The 21219-nt window shown below is 42.3% G+C and overlaps 1 protein-coding gene across 1 annotated transcript in view; it reads left to right on the top strand.

The window, feature by feature from the left end:
- The window catches only part of PEX5L (peroxisomal biogenesis factor 5 like), a 63884-nt gene that overhangs the window by 35866 nt on the left and 6799 nt on the right, over positions 1 to 21219 (top strand). The window contains exons 5-8 of the mRNA XM_032224902.1: positions 1699 to 1825; positions 4810 to 4906; positions 12127 to 12222; positions 18699 to 18815. Of these exons, the coding sequence (XP_032080793.1) occupies positions 1699 to 1825; positions 4810 to 4906; positions 12127 to 12222; positions 18699 to 18815 (437 nt within the window). The remainder of the gene's footprint in view (positions 1 to 1698; positions 1826 to 4809; positions 4907 to 12126; positions 12223 to 18698; positions 18816 to 21219) is intronic.

The following is a 21219-nucleotide window of genomic DNA, read 5'->3' as shown; positions in this document are numbered from 1 at the left end:
ATTATTACTACAATTCTTCTCATCTTTCCTATTACCTATCTCCTTTTCTACTTATGACCATAACTTCGTTGCTTGTATCTCTACGATTTATATTGTTTTATTAGTTTTCCTAGTGTGATTTATGTTGATTGCTTATTTAGTATCCTATGGCTATCGCTAAGAGTTGTATGATTTATGACAAATGTATTTTTAGGATGACTATGATCATGATTTATCACTTATAGCTTTTATGTACAATCTTATGCACCGAAGACAAATTCCTTGTGTGTCCAATCACTCTTGGCCAATAAAGAATATGCTATGCTGTGCTGTGCTGTGCTGTGCTATTATTCTATTATTACTCTATTATTCTATTATATTCTATTTTCTACTCTACTCTATTCCACTCCACTCCATTCCACTCTATACTACTCTACTCTACTCTACTCTACTCTACTCTACTCTACTCTACTCTACTCTACACTACTCAACTACACTACACTACACTACACTACACTACACTACACTCTACACTCTACACTATTCTACACTATATTACTCTACTCTACTCTATTTTATATTGAACTATAAATCTGTCTGGGTTTGTGCTTCTCCCAACCCAACTAAAATACACCTAAGTTTAACTCTAACTAAGTTTAGTAGTTGATGCAAATGCAGCCACCAAGTTGTTATCCCCTTTAAGGGGTTAAGGCTTTTATTGTATTCTCTATTGCAACACAGCATAGATAAAAATCATAGAGGAGGGGGCTTGGGACAATTTCCTCCTTTCTTTGGTTTTGAGGAGGAAAAAAATCTATTTCTCCGATGCCCTTTTCCTGCACTGAGTTAGCTAACCTTTCTGAAATGGAAAAACCAATCCGGGTCAGCCTTAATTCATGCTGAAATAAAAGATCATCATTCCAGTCCAGACAATAGGCTGGACCAAGAAGTCAAATGAACATCTTGGAAGAAAGAAGTACAGGCAGTCCTTGACTTACAACAGTTCATTTAGTGACTGTTCAAAGTTACGACGGCACTGAAAAATGTGACTTACGACCGTTTTTCAGTTACGACTTTTGCAGCATCCCCATGGACATGTGATCAACATTCAGATGATTGACAACTGGTTCGTCTTTATGACAGTTGCTATGTCCCAAGGTCATGTGATTCCCCCCCTTGTGACCTTCTGACAAGCAAAGTCAGTGGGGAAGCCAGATTCACTTAGCAACTGGCTTACTAACTTATCAACTGCAATAATTCGCTTAACAACTGTGGCAAGTAAAGCTTCTGAATTTTGATCATGCGACCATGGGAATGCAGCTACGCCAAATGAAAGAAACAGAGTTTTAAAAAGTTATGACAATTACCTAGTTACTTACCAAACGCATCTAAATTATATTAAAGTAACCAAAACATCTTTACAATCCCCAAGGAATGTCGCAACTTTTCAGCACCCCTAATGTTTGGAAATTGAAAGTTGAAAAATTTGACACACCCTACCTGAGTGCAACGGTTGTAAGTGTGAAAAAAACAGTCATAAGTCACTGTTTTCAGTGCCGACGTAACTTTGAATAGTCACTAAACAAATTTTTGTAGGTCGAGGACCACCTGTAGCTAGCGATTCTTGCTGTTGCTAATAAAACTACAAGGCTCCTATGTTGAAGAGAGTCTTCATATATGCTTTTCTTCTGAAAATTCGTTTTCTTTTCTTTTATCTAGCCAATATCCAGGCTCAACTAGAAAAATGGGATGAAGTCAAGCATCGTGGAGAAAGAGCTGGCAAAGGTTCTTCAGGTTCTGAGAGAAAATCATCCACTTCTAAAGCACCACCCAAAGAATTTGTGTGGTAATTTGTACTTTTAACTTTATCTGAGGCCAATCCTGGCATTGGATGAGATCAACCATCTTTCTGTACCATCCTAAGCGTGAGAACAACCAGTGGAACAGAAGTTGCCTTCAGAGGTTGTGGGTGCTCCATTGCTGGAGGTTTTTAAGAAGAGATTGGACATACACTTGTCTGATATAGTATAGGGCAGGGGTCACAACCTTTCGGACCTCAGGGACCACTAAATTCATAATTTTAAATCCCGCGGACCATTAATATGATCTGCCTAATGACCAGCTGGGTGGGTGTGGTCATGTGACTGGGTGGGCGTGGTCAACTCAATGTCACTTATGTCGAGGGGCACCTCTCCAGCCTCTACTCGCCACTCCTCGCCTGCCCACCCGTGCTCCTTAGGGCCCCAATAGAAAGCATTTGTTGGAGCTAAGTAGCTACCACGAGAAAGAGTTGGCAAAGCAGCTCAGTTCAAATTGGATCTGACCAAGAAGGAGGCTCAGCAGAAGCACCTCACTGAGGACTACGAGCATAGGCTTTCCAAGCAGAGGGAAGACCTGTGGGAGTGCAAGGCCAGGTACTGGCACCTGGAGGCTCAGCGGGCTCAGATGGTTAGCCAGTTCCAGGCCATGATGCAGTCCCACTGGAACAAGGCCCTCCAGCTCTTTGTCACCAGTGGCACTTCCCTCCAGCCTTTGCCCAAAGCCCCACACCAGGAGGCTGAAGCAGACTCTAAGTCGGAATTCCTGCTCCTCTCCTCCTGTCAAAAAGACCCCAAAAGGCAAGATTCTCTGCAGCAATAAAAATGTCCATTACATGTATCTGTCCCAGGGGCCGTAGTTTGAGGACCCCTGGTTTAGTGCAATATAAAAATGCAAATAATTTTTTGCAGACCACCAAAATTTTCTCATGGATCTGCAATGGTCCATGGACCACTAGTTGGTAACCACTGGTATAGGGTCTCCTGCTTGAGCAGAGACTTATTAGAAGACTTCCAAGATCCCTTCCAACGTTGTTATTCTATTATTGTACAGATACTGGGCAACCTGTAGTTAATTCCTTAGCCATACACCATTCATAGCCTACCATCCCACACCTGCAGTTGAGTTGACTATCATGCCTGTAAGGAGATCACCCAAACCAATGGGAAAGCAAAGAAAAGCTCAGAATAAGACATGTGTGCAATGTATAATAATACACTACAGAAAGAGAACCAAGAGAACAAAGATAAATGCTTGTTAGTATTTCAAGTTAAGCATGACCTGAACATAAAATGGTCAGAAAACAAAAGCCCATGGATTCTAACAATTCTTCATTCTTACTCATTCTTACAATCACATGTTTTTCAGTCACCTTGAGAATGGAGAGGTGTGTGGCTTTTCATAATCATTGGAGTTAGATAGTTCTAAAATTGGATGGATGGAAGAATGGATGGAAGGATGGAAGATAGATAGATAGATAGATAGATAGATAGATAGATAGATAGATAGATAGATATGATAAATAGGTGGTAGATGATAGATAAGAGAGAAATGACAGTTAAAAGATGCATGGATGAATGGATGGATGGACAGAGGATAGATAGATAGATAGATAGATAGATAGATAGATAGATAGATAGATAGATAGATAGATAGATAGATAGATATTTAGATAGATAGATAGATAGATAGATAGATAGATAGATAGATAGATAGATAGATAGATAGATAGATAGACAGACAGACAGACAGACAGAGACAGACATTTTGTTTAAGTTAGAAGCAGCACATTATATAAGTATTATGAATTTAGCAAATGACCAATTCACTAATCAAGATAGAAATCAGACTACTGTTGCTTTCCACATTCCCATGGAGTTTGCAATCCAGTTCTTTTTACAACATGCATACCGTATTTTTTGGAGTATAAGATGCACCTTTTTTCCTCAAAAAAGAGGCTGAAAATCTGGGGATGTCATACATCAAATACAGCATATTTTTGCCTCCTGAAGCCCCGCCCCTTCACAAAAATGGCCATGTATACCCTTATGAAGGCTTTCAGAGAGCTCCTAGGGGTTGGGGAGGACAGAAATGAGCCAAAAATGGGCTGTCCACCCCCCAAGTCCCCAGTAGCACTCTAAAAGCCTCCATAAGGCTATGCATGCATTTTTTTTTGACAAAAAATTGGCCCGTTTTTGCGAAAAATGGGCCATTTTTTGCTCATTTTTGGCTCACCCCCCATGAGCACTCTGTAAGTCCCCCCAAGGCTATTCATGCCTTTTATTTGAAAAAAAAAAACGGGCCTGTGTTTTTTTAAAAAGGACCATTTTGGGGAGGTTTGCAGAATGCAAAAAGTTTTTTTTTTCCCCTTTTGGAAAGCTCTTTAATTGATTGATGAGAATTACATTGATCAAGTTCTGGGCCAGCAGAAACAAAGTTTTAGGTGCTGCAGATTGAGAGCAATTTTCTTCTCCAGCACATGGATAAATACACCTGGAAACATCTCCCTACCTATTTACTGTATTTCTCTCTCTCTCCCTCTCTCTACCTATCTACCTACCTACTCTCTCTCTCTCTCTCTCTCTCTCTCTCTCCCTACCTACCTACTGTATTTCTCTCTCTCTCTCTATCCCTCTACCTACCTATTCTCTCTCCGTGCCTACCTACTGTATTTCTCTCTCTCTCCTTTTCTATCCCTCTATCTACCTACCTACTTTTTTTTTAATTTGCCTCTTCAAAACCTTGGGATGTCTTATACTCCGGTGCATTTTATACTCCGAAAAATACAGTAAATGAAGGGGAAGGATGCAATCCTCTCCTCTACCCTCACTCAAATCCTCATGCAACTGAAGGCTGAGAATGCGGGGCCTTTCTTGTATTTCTGCTATCCATTTTGTGCCCTGAATTTTGTTTACTGCGAAAGGGCTTAGGACCATGATTTGTAAGTGATGTGATCAAGGCCAGTTATGTTGGTGTTGCAGTCTGAGAATGTACAATTTTGTTCTTTTGTAGGTTGGCAGAAAACAGGTCCCAGCCTGAACTGGCCACCTGTAAAACCACATTAGAATCTATTTCAACCACGGATTTAGAATTAGCCCCCGCACCAAAGGTAAGAGGGGGCATTTATTTCAACTAGTCATGTTTTGAAGCAGGCCAAAATTGTATATTCCAGATAACATTAATATTTTGCAAATCAATAATATTAATCCTGATATCTGCATCTTTATGAATGCTATTAGTAATATTAATAGTAGTTGACGTTCAATGTAATATTTTTATGATGCCCTTATAAAAACAGTCCAGGATCTATAGGTACAATTTACAAGTGATTTAACAACTACAATTGAGCCCAAAATTTCTGCTGCTAAGGGAGACAGTTGTTATGTGAGTTTTGCCCCATTTTACAAACTTTCTTGCCACAGTTGTTCAGTTAATCATTGCAATTGCAAAGTTAGCAATTGCAAAGTTGCTCCTTTTCTTATATTGTGTATTTACACATTGTTGTTAGTTGCGAAGTCGTGTCTGATTCATCGCAACCCCATGGACAACATTCCTCCAGGCCTTCCTGTCCTCTACCATCTTCTGGAGTCCATTTAAGCCCATGCTGTCTGCTTCAGTGACTCCATCCATCCACCTCATTCTCTGTCATCCCCTTCTTCTTTTGCCCTCAGTCTTTCCCAGCATTAGGCTCTTCTCCAGTGAGTTCTTCCTTCTCATTACGTGGTCAAAGTATTTGAGTTTCATCTTCAGGATCTGGCCTTCTAAAGAACAGTCAGGGTTGATTTCCTCTAGGACTGACCAGAATCCTTTACGGAAGGCAAATTATACCCTTTATATTAAACTGTAATCTCTATGCATAGGCGTCATAATCTGGATAACTAGCAATAGAAACCTTTTGAGTTTAATTCCTTGGGTCTATGACAATTCACCATGGCCAGATCGCCATGGCCAGCACACTGTGGCCAACTGATCATGGCTAACTCACCACAGCCAACTTGCCATGGCCAACTCAAGACAACTCATCACAGCACAAGAATTACACTAATATCAAAGAATTGGTGGAATAGAGTCATTAAGGAAAAGATGTAAAGGGAGAGACAGATTGAAATGTGAATGGCAAAAATTAAAATAATTTTTATTTATTTAAAATATTTAAATAGAATTGTTAAAATTGTCCTGCAGTGAGTTTTCCCATAGTGAGTTGGCATTGACGAGTTGGCTGTTGCAAGTTGGCCATGGTGAGTTGGCCACAGCAAGTTGGCTGTGGCAAGTTATCCAATCCCCTTTCAAGAGCAAGGATGGTTACTCTAGCCATGTCATTTGCTGATGTATCTCCCAAGCACAACTACTTGAAAGGGCACAGAAACCATTAGGGTAGCATTTATTAAATGTTACCCTGAAGCAGGATTGATCCATTCTTCAGAACAGCAGTAAACAGGAAATATTCTGATGCTAAATCAGTCAGCCAATCAATCAAACACTGGGGTCAGTTGTTCCCATCTGGAAAAGTTCATATAAATTAATGCACATTGAAATATCTTGCACAAAGATTGAAGACACTTGAGAAGAAAGCATGCCTTTAAAAAAATGTTTGATTATGTCAGATTTAACCTCTGGACTCTTGCAGAATTGTTTTTGATTTCATCAGTTGACTGATTGGCAGCTTTTAAGACCATGCATACCAGTGGTGGGATTCAAAAGTTTTTACTATCGATTCGGTGGACGTGGCTTGGTGGGTGTGGCAGGGGAAGGATGCTGTAAAATCTCCATTTCCTTCCCACTCCAGGGGAAGGTTACTGCAAAATCCCCATTTCCTCCAAATCAGCTGGGACTCAGGAGGCAGAGAAGAGGCAGGCCCAGTCAGAGGTGGCGTTTACCAGTTTTCTGAACTACTCAAAATTTCTGCTACTGATTCTCCAGAACTGCTGAATATCACCTCTGATGTGTACTTAACATAACAAGAATTAAATCAACGTTTTAAAAAAACAGTGGGAGTTGCAGAACAGCTATGAATGTGGGGCATACTTTATTCAGAATAGTATCTCAATAATGCAGAAGTGATATGAACAGGAATCACTCTACCACAAATGTTGTTACAAAGGCTTGAGTTTGCTTAAGCCCAATTCAGGCTAGAGAAATATTTTAACCATTATGGTACACCAGTATTCCTCTCCTTCCATAGATGCAGAAAGTATGCAATATTAAGGGAACAGTAGAGGGATGGAATATGTTGAATATGCATGAATATCTATGGAGATTCTCAGTCATTCAGGTCATGGTGGTCCCGAATGTGCTTTTTCAAAAGGCAAATGGTCTTTCTTGGATTGTCATTGAAGACATTGTGCTTGTCATACTAGAAGCTTCTTCAGTTCAGAAAGAGCACAGAGAAGAGCAACAATGATTAGGGGGCTGGAGGCTAAAACATACGAAGAACGGTTACAGGAGTTGCTTATGTATAGTCTATTGGAGAAAAAAAAGGACTAGGGGAGACATGATATGTGTTCCAATATTTGAACGGCTCCTATAAAGATGAAGAGGTCAAAACACCAAAAGGCAAGATGAGAAACAATGGATGGAAACTAACCAAGGAGACAAGCAACCTAGAACTAAGGAGAAAATTCCTAACGGTGAGAGCAATTAATTAATGGAACAGCTTCCCTTCAGAAGTTGTGGGCGCTCCACCACTGCAGGCATTCAGAAAGAGACTGGGCAACCATTTATATGAAATGGTGTAGGGCCTCTCGCTTGAGCAGGGGTTGGACTAGAAGACCTCCAAGGTTCCTTCCAACTCTTATCATTTTATATTTTATGGATGAGAAGTGAAACCAGTGGTGGGATTCCCAAAAAAAAATTACTACCGGTTCTGTGGGCGTGGCTTGGTGGGTGTTGCTTGGTGGGCGTGGCAGGGGAAAGATGCTGCAAAATCTCCATACCCCACCCCACCACACTAACCTGCTTTCCAGCTCCATTCTCCTGTGCATGGCAACAAATGAAGACGCAGCCAATCAACTGGGATTTGGGAGACAGCGAATAGATGGGGGCAGGGACAGCCAGAAGTGGTATTTGCCTGTTCTCCAAACTACTCAAAATTTCTGTTACTGGTTCTCTAGAACTGGTTCAGAACCGGCTGAATACCACCTCTGATTGCGAAACGTCTTCAATGAAAAACAAAGAAAGTCCAGTTGCCTTTTGAAAAAAACCACCTGTGGGACAATGTGTATGAACATACCGATAGAGGACATTTCTAGCCATTAAATGCTTAGCGGCAGTAGGAAAACCATCTGCGTTCCATATAGCCTTGTCTTGATATTAACGTTTATGAATATTAAACAGTCTAATGAGCTGTTAAGGCCTTACTTTACATACCTGCTTATGCTCCTTTGAGCCTATTACAGGGGTGGGTTCCTGCCAGTTCAAGATGAAGAGCGAGAGGAGGAATTCTGGGAGTTGAAGTCCACAAGTCTTAAAGCTGTCAAGTTTAAACACCCCTGGGTTTTTTTTCTAAAGGGTTAGGGGTGCGAGGGTCTTGTAACTTGACAGCTTTAAGACTTGCGTATTCAAATGCCAGAGTTTCTGAGCCAACATTTTGGTTGCTAAGCAAGAGCGTTGTTAAGTGAGTTTCACCACATTTTACAAGTTGGCCATGCCCACCCGGTCACATGGTTGGCAAGCCACTCCCACCTGGTCACATGGTCAGCAAGCCACTCCCACAAAGCAGGCCACACCTACAGAAGAGGTTCTAAAAAATTTGAAACCCACCACTGGCTTATTACAATGTATTACTTCTAGTGCCATCCTAATCAGCTGAGAATTGTGAAGCAGCATGCTCTAACCCAGTGTTTCTCAACCTTGGCAACTTGAAGATGTCTGGACTTCAACTCCCAGAATTCCCCAGCCAGCAAATGCCAGCTGGGGAATTCTGGGAGTTGAAGTCCGAACATCTTCAAGTTGCCAAGGTTGAGAAACACTGCTCTAACCCACTGTTTTTCAACCTTGGCAACTTTAAGATGTGTGCACTTCAACTCCCAGAATTCCCCAGCCCCCAGCCTGCTCCAACTTCTTTTTCATTCAGTAGTGCTCGGCCCAGTGGTGGGATTCAGCCAGTTCGTACCTATTTAGGAGAACCGGTTGTTATCTTTCTAAGCAGTTGGGAGAACCGGTTGTTGGAAGAAATCTCCTTTTCTTTTTTTCCACTTTACAGGGCTAATCCTGTAAGGAAGGCAGGAAGGAAACATTCTGGTGTTGTTTCTAGCCTAATCTTTATCGCCCTGCTTACAGAAACTTCCTCTCCGGTTAACCCTTATTACATTCTAACAACTAAGGCAAAGCATGGGTCGATGTGAGTGACGTTGAGTTGACCACACCCACCCAATCACATGACCACCGAGCCCCACCTATTCAGCTGGTCATTCGGGCAGAGAACCGGTTGTTAAGTTATTTGAATCCCACCACTGGCTCAGCCTAAGATCAGCAGATCCTTTTCACCCACCCAAAGGAAGGGGAAAAAACCCCAACACCTAGCTCAGTATTTTATGCACTCTGGCCACCCTTTACAACTGAGTAACTGTGAAAATAATGATCATCCAAAGTAAAATCATGTAAGCACATATTTCCCCTCTTCTGTTGGAAGAACTTCTGGTTAATGAGTTTGACCTCAGAGAAGTATTGAGATTATGGGCTCAGCAAGGCCAACGTTTTTAGGTCACTCCCTGGCTTATCCCTGCCTTGAAAGTTGAAATTTCTTTTCACCCTGTCCATGAGTTTAGAAAGGGGCTTTTATTTTAAATGAAAAAAGGGGCTTATCAACTTGCATTGTACTTGTTCCCATGGGAGGAATCCAAAGAAAGAGCCGGAACAAAGGAAAAAAGCTAGGAATAGCACAGGTATATCGACAAATCACTACAAATCCTGGTCAAAGTGGAAAATGAAAACAGCGGGGGGCTTAGAAGCTGAGATTGATGAGAAAATGTTTGATGCGGGCTTCACTGCTGTTGATAAAGGACTGGGCTATGATCGAGCAATGGCTTCACTTCAGGCAAAGTGAAGAGATTAACAATGAGGCAAAGCTTGGCCTTTGACCCCCCAATATTGTTGTTAGGCAGCCATGATTCCAGCTTTCATCTAGCAAAGTACTTTCCACTCTATTCAAAATAATTTTTTTTCCCCAAGCACTTGTGAGGGAAGGGCACATGACATGGATTTTGTTAACTTGCTAACTAACATAGTTAGGACGTGGTGGCTCAGTGGCTAAGACTTAATAATGGAGCTTGTCGATCAAAAAGGTTGGCAGTTCGGCGTTTCGAATCCCTAGCGCCACATAATGGAGTCAGCTCCTGTTACTTGTCCCAGCTTCTGCCAACCTAGCAGTTCGAAAGCATGTAAAATGCAAGTAGAAAAATAAGAACCACCTTTGGTGGGGAGGTAACAGCATTCCGTGCGCCTTCGGCATTTAGTCATGCCGGCCACATGAGCCCTTTACAAAGTAACTATGTTAGGTAAAAGGTTCCCCCCTCACACAAATGTGCTAGTTCTTCCTGATTCTAGGGGGCGGTGCTCATCTCCAGTTCAAAGCCGAAGAGCCAGCGCTGTCCGAAGACGTCTCTGTGGTCATGTGGACAGCATGACTAAATGCCGAAGGCGCACGGAATTCTGTTACCTTCCCACCAAAGTGGTCCCTATTGTCCCAAAGTGGTCAGCGTCTTAGCCACTGAGCCACTGCATCCCTGCATATACAATAGAATTTGACAAATGGCAAAAACTTTGAGATGGAAATTATAAATTTACAATGGCAACTGCATATAAGGAAAACTTACCATATTTTTCGGAGTATAACACGCACCAAGGTTTTGAAGAGGTAAATAAAAAAAAAGGTTTTTGCACTCTGCAAACCTCCCAAAAATGAGCCCGTTTCCCCCCCACAAAAAAGGCATGAATAGCCTTTAGGGGGCTTGCAGAGTGCTCCGGGGGGGGGGGGGAGCAAAAACAAGCAAAAAACAGTCCATTTTTCACGAAAACGGGCCCGTTTTTCATAAAAAAAGAAAGGCATGGATAGCCTTTAGAAAGCTTATAGAGTGCTCCTCGGGGGCTGGGGAAGGGGGTAAAATTGAGCAAAAACGGCTTACATGGCCATTTTGGTGAAGGTGGGGTTTCGGGACGCAAAAAATGCTGTATTCAGTGTATAAGACGCAAACAGATTTTCAGCCTCTTTTTTGAGGGGAAAAGGTGCGTCTTATACTCCAAAAAATGCAGTACATAAAATGTTTTACAGGTGGCATTTACCACCGGCAAGGCTAGCAAACTTGCCCGACAAATTTTGGAAATGCAATCAGATCAGTGGTGGGTTCCACCTAGAAGTCGGGAGCAGTGGCCCCCGTACCAATACGGTGGCGTTTGGCTCACCTGCCCGCCCGGGTTCCATACCTGCTTCTGAAGCAACCGGGCCAATTGCGCACATGTGCACAGCGTGTGACACCTGCATGACCTCCAATGAATATCTGGGTGTCGCAGGGGCAATGGAGTGTGCACGCTTGCGCAGTGCACATGTCTGGCGCGTGCATGAACAGACCACAAGCAGCGTACTGGTAGCGACGGCAAAAGCTACCCACCACTGTTTGCCCAAAGGCAAAAAAAAATGGACAAAAATACATACATGGCTAGAGAAAATGATAAAGCAATATATAGATTTAAAGCCAGAAATATTTTTGTTAGGTATATTAGCAGAAAAACATGACAAAGCGGTTGTATATTTAATATTACATGTGTTGACAGCAGCAAGAATTGTATTTGCACAATATTGGAAAAATGAGAACATTCCTGCAGATGAAAACATAATTTAAAAAGTATTAGACTGTGCGGAAATGGGTAGGCTAACGTTAAAGATACAGGATAAAGAAGATACAGAATATTTTTTAACATGGGATTTTTTATAGATGGTTAGATAATAAAGGTAGAAATTAGAAGCTGGAAGAATACCACTATATACAAGTAAATATTGTTGTTATTATTGATACTATGTATAAGTAAATTGACTGTTTATTAAGCATTCATCTGTGTTAAAGAAAAATGTACAAATAAAATTTATTCCTAAAAAAGGAGTCAATTGAAGTTTAGCAACTATAGTAAATTTGAATAAAGAAATACTTTTTTACATCCGAATGTAAAAAAAAAAAGAAAGGATGCAATCGCTAGGAGTTAAGCTCAATTTGAAAATATCTTTATAAACCTCAATTTACAAACTTCAATTTAGCCCTAAGCATTGACTGATTCTGACTCTTTCAATGAATATCATGCTTCAGTTTGCCTTATTTTCTGACTGTGATGTTCTTCCAGGGCCGGTCAGCCAAAGAGCAATGGATGGCAGGACCACTCCTGTCCCGAAATCATTCCATGGAAGAGGAATTTGAACGCGCTAAAGCTGCAGTTGAGGTATTCCTTGGCATTTCAAGAACTAGTACAATTGGAATGAGAAATCATCTCCTGCAATGGGTCCCTTGCCTTCCACTCAACTCTGGACATTGATTAAAAACACAATGTGATAATGAGCCATCTAAACTATAGTAGTGTTATACTATAGTAGTGCCCCCTCCTCCCCAAAAAAAGAATGAAATATTTTGGAGAATATTAAAAAAAAACATGCTCTTAAAAGACAGAAAGCAGATTCAATCTCCCTGCCCCTGAACAGAAACTGAGGAGGCAGCTTTTTAGAAATGCAGATTTGGTAATCCATTCAAGACAGGATATTTTGAAAGAAAGGCAGAATGGTAGGATTAGAAGCAGCCATCACCCAAGATCCAACCCAGGACAAAGGCCCTTAGGAATTGCCCAACACCCTTTCAGAACACAAGTCCCTTCATTGCATGACCCCCTAGCCCAAACTTACGTTAAGTCCAAACTTCAACCGGGAGCTCAGATAAAAAAATAAGACAGAGGTAAACCAGATTAGCTCAGACAAACACCTAGGATTTGCATTTTCTCTTTTGCCTATAGAGCCAGCTATGACCCCTACATAACCCCTCCATGGCTCCATAGGAGCCTGACAATAGCCAATAGAATACATGTTGTTGCACAGGAATAGGAAGCTCGAGTGCAAAGCCTAAAGAAGGTATAAAAATCCACCCACTCTCAACTCCATGTTGTCAGCTGTGCCAGAACCACAAACCCATGTGGTTCTGCTTTTCTTGCCACAGTTGTTAAGTGAATCATTGAAGCGGTTCAATTAGTAATACTAAGTGAATATTAGTAATGTTAAGTGAATCTGGCTTCCTCGTTGATTTTGCTTGTCAGAAGGTTGCAAAAGGTGATCACATGAGTCACGGGACACTGCAACCATCATAAATGTGAGCCAGTGGTCACAAATGTAAATCACGTGACCATGGGGATGCTGCAAGAGTCATAAGCGTGAAAAATGGTCATAAGTCAGTTTTTTCAGTGCCATTGTAACTTTGTCACGAAATGAACTGTTGTAGGTTGAGGGCTCCCTGTACTGTAATAGTGTAGGAGAAAGAGTGGCAGAACCTGAGGGCAGCGTTAAAAGAGGAATCAGCCTAGAATCCCTACATAGTGACAAGTGAAATAAGTCCTACCTCCCTTGAATTCTGTTGTCCCTTATCTAAATCCAAGCAGGTGCTAATCAGAGTGTCAGGCCTGCAGTCATATTCCTTTTAGGATCTTTGGCCTACCACACTCTCTATTATTTTACTCTGCTGTTTCATTAGTAGGGTAATTGGGAGGGGGAATAGTAAGGAGTAGAATGTGTTGAGGTCAAAATAAAACATTCCTTTCTAGAAGCCCAAGGTCATTCTTTGTCTCTGCACCTCTCCGGAAATGGATGGGTGGAGATGCCAGCATGGCCATGGAAGATTGGACCATGTGATGGACTTGTGGGTGTGGGGGCAAGATCATGAACTTTCAACTGGGTGGAAAACCCAGGAAGCTTTCAGATTCGGGTTTTTCACAGATGTGCCAACAGGTCTCTCTGACTAAATTGGAAGTTTGAGGAAAGTTCTGCCTTGGACTCTGATTTAATTTTGGATGATATTTGGAACACTGACATTAACCCGAATCCACTTCTGGTGGGTTGCCCCTGGTTTGACCCAGTTCAGAATGTCCTGGGTATCAAACAAAGCCCAGCAGCCTTGTGCCAAAGCACAACCAGAGGTTAAACTGCATTTCAAAGACAAGACACTCATAAAGGCAGACAATGAAAATTACAGCATGGTGTGACTATTAATAACATCAATTAGCTAAACATATCGGTGTGACCTTGTTGTTATTTATTCCTTTGTACTAGATCAGCATGCTAGCCATGTTCCTTCTCTGGTTTCCTTTCACTTATCTTAGCATCAGAGGTGCATTCCTATCGGTTTGGCCAAGTAGGTAGTAACTCAGCCGTGCACACATCTGAACTGGTTCTATCAGTGCCGCCAAAGGGGCTACCATCTTGATTTTTGCTTCTGCTTCTGCACAGTAGCAATGGTTTTTTTTTTTTACTTTTGCGCATGGACACGTAGTGTGCATCAGTGGTGGGTTTCAAAAATTGTTGGAACCTACTCTGTGGGTGTGGCCTCCTTTGTGGGAGTGGCTTGCCACCCATGTGACCGGATGGGAGTGGCTTGCCGCCCATGTGACCGGATATGAAATTATGAATTAGTACTTAGGTCGGTCCAAGTAGCTATTCAGAAACTCTGGCATTGAATCATGCAAGTCTTAAAGCTGTCAAGTTACAAGATCCTTGCCAGTGGTGGGTTTCAAAAAAATTTGGAACCTCTTCTGTAGGTGTGGCCTGCTTTCCAGGTCCACTGGTGGAAACTCTTCTAACCGGTTCAGTAGATTTGACTAACCGGTTCTACCGAATAGGTGCGAACTGGTAGGAACCCACCTCTGGTGTGCATCAAACCCTGAGTGTACCGGCAGTAAAAGAAGCCCTGCTTAGCATTATAGAAATGTATCCAAAACATGACAATTTGAGCCTATCCATTTGTGGCTCAAGTGACAATTCTGGGTTGAGTTTGTTTTGTGATCAATTTGTGTGTTTCCTTGGCTGTGCGTGATATTCTCAGCGGTCTTTTCCAATAACAAAGTTCAAAAGCACCAATACACTTTCTAGCTGGCTTCTTCAAAATCCAATTTTCACTTCCGTAGACTGGTGTCACAGGGAAAACCTTTATTACAGCCCCAATTCTGAGCTTACTCTTTGTATTCGATATGAAACAAAGCAAAAACATTTATATTCTGGAGTCCTTTGGAAATGGACAGGAAGGGACGGAACTTAATCACAGAGTGTGTTTGCTGATAAAATTAGAAATTAATTACTTTAGTGGCAGTTTGCCAAGCAGAGAACCGAAAAGAAAATGTCCTGTCTCTTCTTCACCACCACCCCCGCCCACCACCCCATCAATTAGAAGGGATTGCTTGTTAAGAAAATATCTCCATTAAATGCATGGCACTAAAATAGTCCAAACCTGGGCAAGTTTGCACACAGTAAACTGAATTAAAGCAATGTAAATATGTGAGGCTAGAGTGGTGTTAAATATCTCCCTAAACACCTGTTTTTCCTCTTCTCTCATAATTACAAAATGTGCCCCTTGTGCTTCCATTTGAAGTCTAGCAGAGATTGGACTGAACTGTGTGCTGTGCCCTTAATAAGCAAATACAGTTTCCAGAACTTGTGACTGTCTCACAATTAAGCAGGCGCAGCACATAATCCCCCACAACACTCCCCCGCAACATCATTTGCATAGATCAGTGTTTCTCAACCTTGGTGACTTTAAGTCCTGTGGACTTCAACTCCCAGAATCCCCCAGCCAGCGCTGGGAGTTGAAGTCCACAGGACTTAAAGTCACCAAGGTTGAGAAACACTGGCATAGATCATTGGCAGAAGGGGTGAGAAACTTAGCATTTTTCCTTCCTTCCTTCCTTCCTCCCTTCCTTCCTTCCTTCCTTCCTTCCTTCCTTCTTCCTTTCCAGATCAATAACATAATTTAAGAAAGAAATATGGATGTTTAGCAATTGTTTGAAGTTAATATTGTTAATATGTTTAGCAATTGTTTGAAGTTATGACAGGAGATGTAAAAGATGACCAAATTGAACCTGAAGGAGGGATCAAACGTGTCATAAGTCTGCCCACGAGAGATCTAAGTCCAGCCCACCTTGAATGCCTTTCTTATCTCCTGCTCATTTCCCTTGACCGTTGGTTGGTCAGATTCTTCTAGAGAGCTTAAGTTTGCAATAAATCGTTTTAACTCATTCAAACTGCCTGAATCTCCTAATTTCCCTTGACAAGATTCTCCAAACCAGAACTTATGACCCAGATTTGAAGTTCTGATGCCCCATTCGTAGTCACGTGACCACATTATGGGCCCTTGGCAACCGTCCTGCATTTGTGGCTGTATGAAGCATCTCATGATCATGAGACCGTGTTTTGTGATGTGTTTGACAGAAACAGGTGTTTACTTCCGTTTTCTGGCAAAACAACAACAACAACTATAGCCAACAATGGATTCACTTGATGGTTGCATTGTTAACTTAATAACTGCTGCACTCACTTTACAACCACAGTCTTCGCTTTATGACCAGAGCATTCACTTGAAGCAGAGTTTCCCCAACCTTTCTGGATTTGCAGCCCAGAGGGGGGAGAGGGGGAAAGGGGGATGGTTTTATGAGGGGATAGCCGCACCCATTGCTCGCACGAGCGAGGCCCCAAGTGCCCAGGATGTCACGCGAATGGGGCTGTGCCAGCCAACCATTCATGTGGCCCAGTTGTGAATAGGCCACGACACAGTAGTGGGCCACAGTGGTGGGATTCAGCCAGTTGGCACCTATTCGAAAGAACTGGTTGTTAAACTAAGCAGTTCGGAGAATTGGCTGTTGGAAGAAATATTTTGTTTTTTTCCACTTCACAGGGCTAATCCTGTAAGGAAGGCAGGAAGGAAACATTCTGGTGTTGTTTCTAGCCTCATCTTTATTGCTCTGCTTACAGAAACTGCCTCTCCAGTTAACCCTTATGACATTGTCACAGCTAAGGCGAAGCGCCCATCGGTGTGAGTGATGTTGAGTTGGCCACGCCCACCCAGACACATGACCACCAAGCCCCACCTACCCAGCTGGTCATTAGGGCAGAGAACCGGTTGTTAAATCATTTGAATCCCACCATTGGCCATAGCCCACAGGTTGGGGACCACTGATTTAAAGGCTGCAAAAAAAAAATGTTGCTCAGTCATGTGATGACCTACTTAATGACTGTCACAACGTATGGCCATAATTGTGGGCTCAATTATAGTTGTAAGTCAAGGACTACCTGCAATATTTTGAATACTTTAGGGTTTTTTTTTCCTTTTCCTTTCTGTAAATGTAAATTTTAAGGAAGAAAAGTTGATGCAAGCACAATCCCACAGGCAGAGGGGAATTAAAAGCAGCCGCCATCTTGATTTTTCTGACCCCATTTGTGGCTAACATTGCACACAAATGTAGATTGAAACTTTATCCAGAGAGACTGGCTGTTTTTCAGGACCTGGTATGGACTATTTAAATTGCATTTTCTGTCTGGAAAATGGTCTTAGGGGCATTATAAATGAAATAATAAGGAACTATTGAGATAACATGAAATGGTCTGGCAACACTATAGAAATGCTAAATGTTTGCAATATTCCATAAACATTCCCCCTCCCTTTCTAAGAACAGAATGCATAATATTGGGCCTTTTAAGATTTTCTTAGCTATGTGAGAGAGATGAGCTTTTTTCCCCCTACACCAGGCTTAGATTCCAGATATCCATAAAGTGCTAGTGATTATGCTATTCAATTACAAAACATAGAGTCAAAAATAAAGAGGCTGTTTTTAATAGCATCCTTCTCTAAAATACTTTACTTAAAGAGATAAGTAGAACAATTTTTTACTATAGTATTCAGGATAGGGGTGGAAAGGACCATTAGTTAGAGCGGTAATTTATTTCTAGATAGAGTGGATTTTAAAAGGGGAAGGGAAGGGAAGGGAGGGAAGGGAAGGAAATGAAAGGAAAGAAGGAAAGGAAATGAAAGGAAAAAGGGAAGGGAGGGAAGGAAAGGAAAGGAGGAAAGGAAAGGGAAGAGGAAATGAAAGGAAAAAGGGAAGGGAGGGAAGGAAAGGAGGAAAGGAAAGGGAAGAGGAAACGAAAGGAAAAAGGGAAGGGAGGGAAGGAAAGGAAAGGAGGAAAGGAAAGGGAAGAGGAAATGAAAGGAAAAGGGGAAGGGAGGGAAGGAAAAGAAACACTGTATGTATAAATGACACCATTTGTTAGAGTATTTCCATAATCACTAGGGAAAAAAAAAACCACAATATTATTGTTGGGGAAATAAAAAGATAGGCTTAATAATGGCAAATAGCAAGGAATAAATATATATTAGTTCATTCATTTATCCAGTTGTGTTGCATTTATTTATTTATTTATTTATTTATTTATTTATTTATTTATTTATTTATTTATTTATTTATTTATTTAAGACTAGAACTCCCAGTCTCCTGGTGATTGGCCCAGCTCCATTTTTGCTGGCAGTTGCAGGAGGCCTTTGCAACCGAAAACAGAGCGCTCAGACCACCCCAGATGTCCCCCACATGAGGGGCATTGGGCTGGCCCTGGCCATGCCCTCTTCCACGCCCCCAGTCCCCAAAGGTCAAACACAACCCTGTTGCGGCCCTCAATGAAATCGAGTTTGACACTCCTACCTTAGGCTAAAGCAGGGGTCCCAACCTTGGCGACTTTAGGACTTGTGGACTTCAACTCAATGCGCTGGCTGAGGAATTCTGGAGTTGAAGTCCACAAGTCCTAAAGTTGCCCAGATTGGAGACCCCTTGGGCTAAAGGAATTGTTTGTTCCATTCTACTTCTTCCATGTTTCATACTCGTTTGTTTGGTTCCTTTCTCCCCAGTCAGACACAGAGTTTTGGGACAAGATGCAGGCAGAGTGGGAAGAAATGGCTCGGAGAAAGTGGATTTCAGACAGCCAAGAAACACAAGGACAAGTGGCCGTCTCCATTAATGAGAAGGTAAGCTGGGATTGTGGAAGAACGGAGAAGAATATCTTTATGGTAGTCCAACATAAGTAAAAGGCAAATTTGCATATCATCACATAGGACCTGGTTATCTAAAGGACCATCTATCCCAGTCATTTGTATGATCTCGTACAGTTGGCATGCTCTGAATTAAAAATGGTCACTTCTTGAGACCTAGAAAATGGGCCTTCTCTTCAAGGCACCTAATATGTAGAAACACTTTCCTCCATGATAATACCTCCTACCATGTGTTGTGGCCTGCCAGGGGCCAGCGGAGCTGGCAGCAGATTCGGACAATGAGAAGATCGGAGAGGAACATGCGCCAGTTCTGGAGTCAGGGGAAGACTCTGATGAGGGCTCTGCATCAGAGGCAGAGATGGGGCCAGGGCCGTCCGACAGTTATCAGCTGTTGTCAGCGTCAGACAGCAGACAGCTGGAGCCTGTTCCCAGTGTGCGCATGCACAGAGTTGTCAGATGAAGGGAACAGCTAAGGAACAGGGTCAACTTGGGAGTAAAGCAACAGGTGGATGGTGAATGGCCCCTCCCAGAGAAAATAAAAGAGGAGCGAAAGGGGAATGGGTGTTTGCAGGAGACAATTAGTTCATTCCTGCATTCTTGCCAAGTATTGTGGCATCTGAGAGATATCGACCTGGCCACTCGCCAAGCCTGATAAAGGTCGGTAATTGTGAACTATCATGAAAGACTGGGGGAGAGGAAAGACTTTGCTGGAGAGGAATTCACTGTAAATTAAATGAAAGGGGTTTATTGGGACGAGGACTCAGCTCCGTACTGCTGTGGAAGCCTAGGTCAGAACACCATGGATCTTTTTCAATAAACCCCTTTCTGTGGATTATGGTGGCTTACATGGTTAGGATGCTGGGATGGAGGTTAGCAAGCCCACGTTCGAGACCCAAGTGCTGCCATGGAGTGGGATTGAACTCCCATCTTTCGTTCCAGCTCCAGAGCCATCTCTCCAGGCACACCAGCTGTTGCCCATTGTTCTTCAGGGTACAAGTGTGTCCGTGCACATTGGCCAGCTGGTTTTGCACATGTGTGAAACTGGAAGAGCAACTCCCCGGTGCACATGTGCGTGCCAGGAAGCTGAGCTTGCAGTTCCTGGTATGTGCATGCATGCTGGCCAGCTGGTCTTCATGCGCTCATGCACACCAGAAACAGTGGTGGGTTTCAAAAAAAATTTAGAACCTCTTCTGTAGGTGTGGCCTGCTTTGTGGGAGTAGCTTGTCAGCCATGTCACCAGGTGGGCGTGTCTTGCCAGCCATGTGATTGGGTGGGCGTGGCCAACTTGTAAAATGTGGTGAAACTCACTTAAAACGCTCTTGCTTAGCAACCAAAATGTTGGCTCAGAAACTCTTTGAAGCATGCAAGTCTTAAAGATGTCAAGTTACAAGACCCTTGCACCCCTAACCCTTTAGAAAAAAAACCCAGGGGTGTTCAAACTTGACAGCTTTAAGACTTGTGGACTTCAACTCCCAGAATTCCTCCTCTCGCTCTTAAACTTGATGATGTTCGGACGGGCGAGGGGAGGGAGCTGGAACTGGTTCTAAAATGGCACTGTAGATTTGTGGAACCTCTTCTATAGAAGAGGTTAGAACTGGCAGGAACCCACCCCGGACCAGAAACCAGAAGATCGGCTTATCAGCATGCGCATGTGCGCTCCGGTGAACTGCTCTTCCAGTTTCTGGCACTCCTGACACATGCGACAGGGAGCTGTTCTTCCACTTTCTGGTGCCCCCCTGCGTGCATGTGTGCACTCCCGTTTCAGCAGTCAGGGCCAAAAAGGTTCACCAACATTGCTGTAGTCCCATTGCTGAAAATAAGCCCCTGCATCGCATAAAATAATGTGCAAGCTATTCAGACACTTACCAAAAATACCTTCCTGGATAAATGAAAGACAATCGATGATTTGATTTTTTTTTTTTTAAGTTTTTATTTTACACACATAAACACATCAACAAGAACAAACACATGACTTAAGACAACATAGGAACAAGAAGTTCCATCATATATCATACAGCAGTTCCGTATCGGTTTCTTTGCAGTTAGTGTTTTCCCTTTCTATAATTAGCTATTTATAACCAAATATTGTTTATCTCTAATGTGCTATATATACACATACAATTCCAGGTAAACATTCACATGGTTATTCTTTTTCTTTGCCAATCTTATACTATTGTTATTCCCTTTAAGAGATTATAGAGTACAGTTTGGGTTGTATTGTTTACCATCCCAAGCATCTATTATGACACCACCTTATTTTCTCTTTCTTTTCTTTTCTCTCTCCCTTCCTTCTCTACTTCCTTCCTACCTCCTCTCCTTCCCCTTCTTCCTTCCCTTACCTCTCTCCTACTCTTACCCTCTCTCTTCCCCCTCCTACTCT

Source organism: Thamnophis elegans, chromosome 10 (genome assembly GCF_009769535.1).
Source record: "Thamnophis elegans isolate rThaEle1 chromosome 10, rThaEle1.pri, whole genome shotgun sequence".
In the NCBI taxonomy this organism is placed as follows: Eukaryota; Metazoa; Chordata; class Lepidosauria; order Squamata; family Colubridae; genus Thamnophis; species Thamnophis elegans.
Note: the sequence above shows the minus strand (reverse complement) of the source record. Positions and strands in the feature narration are given on the sequence as shown.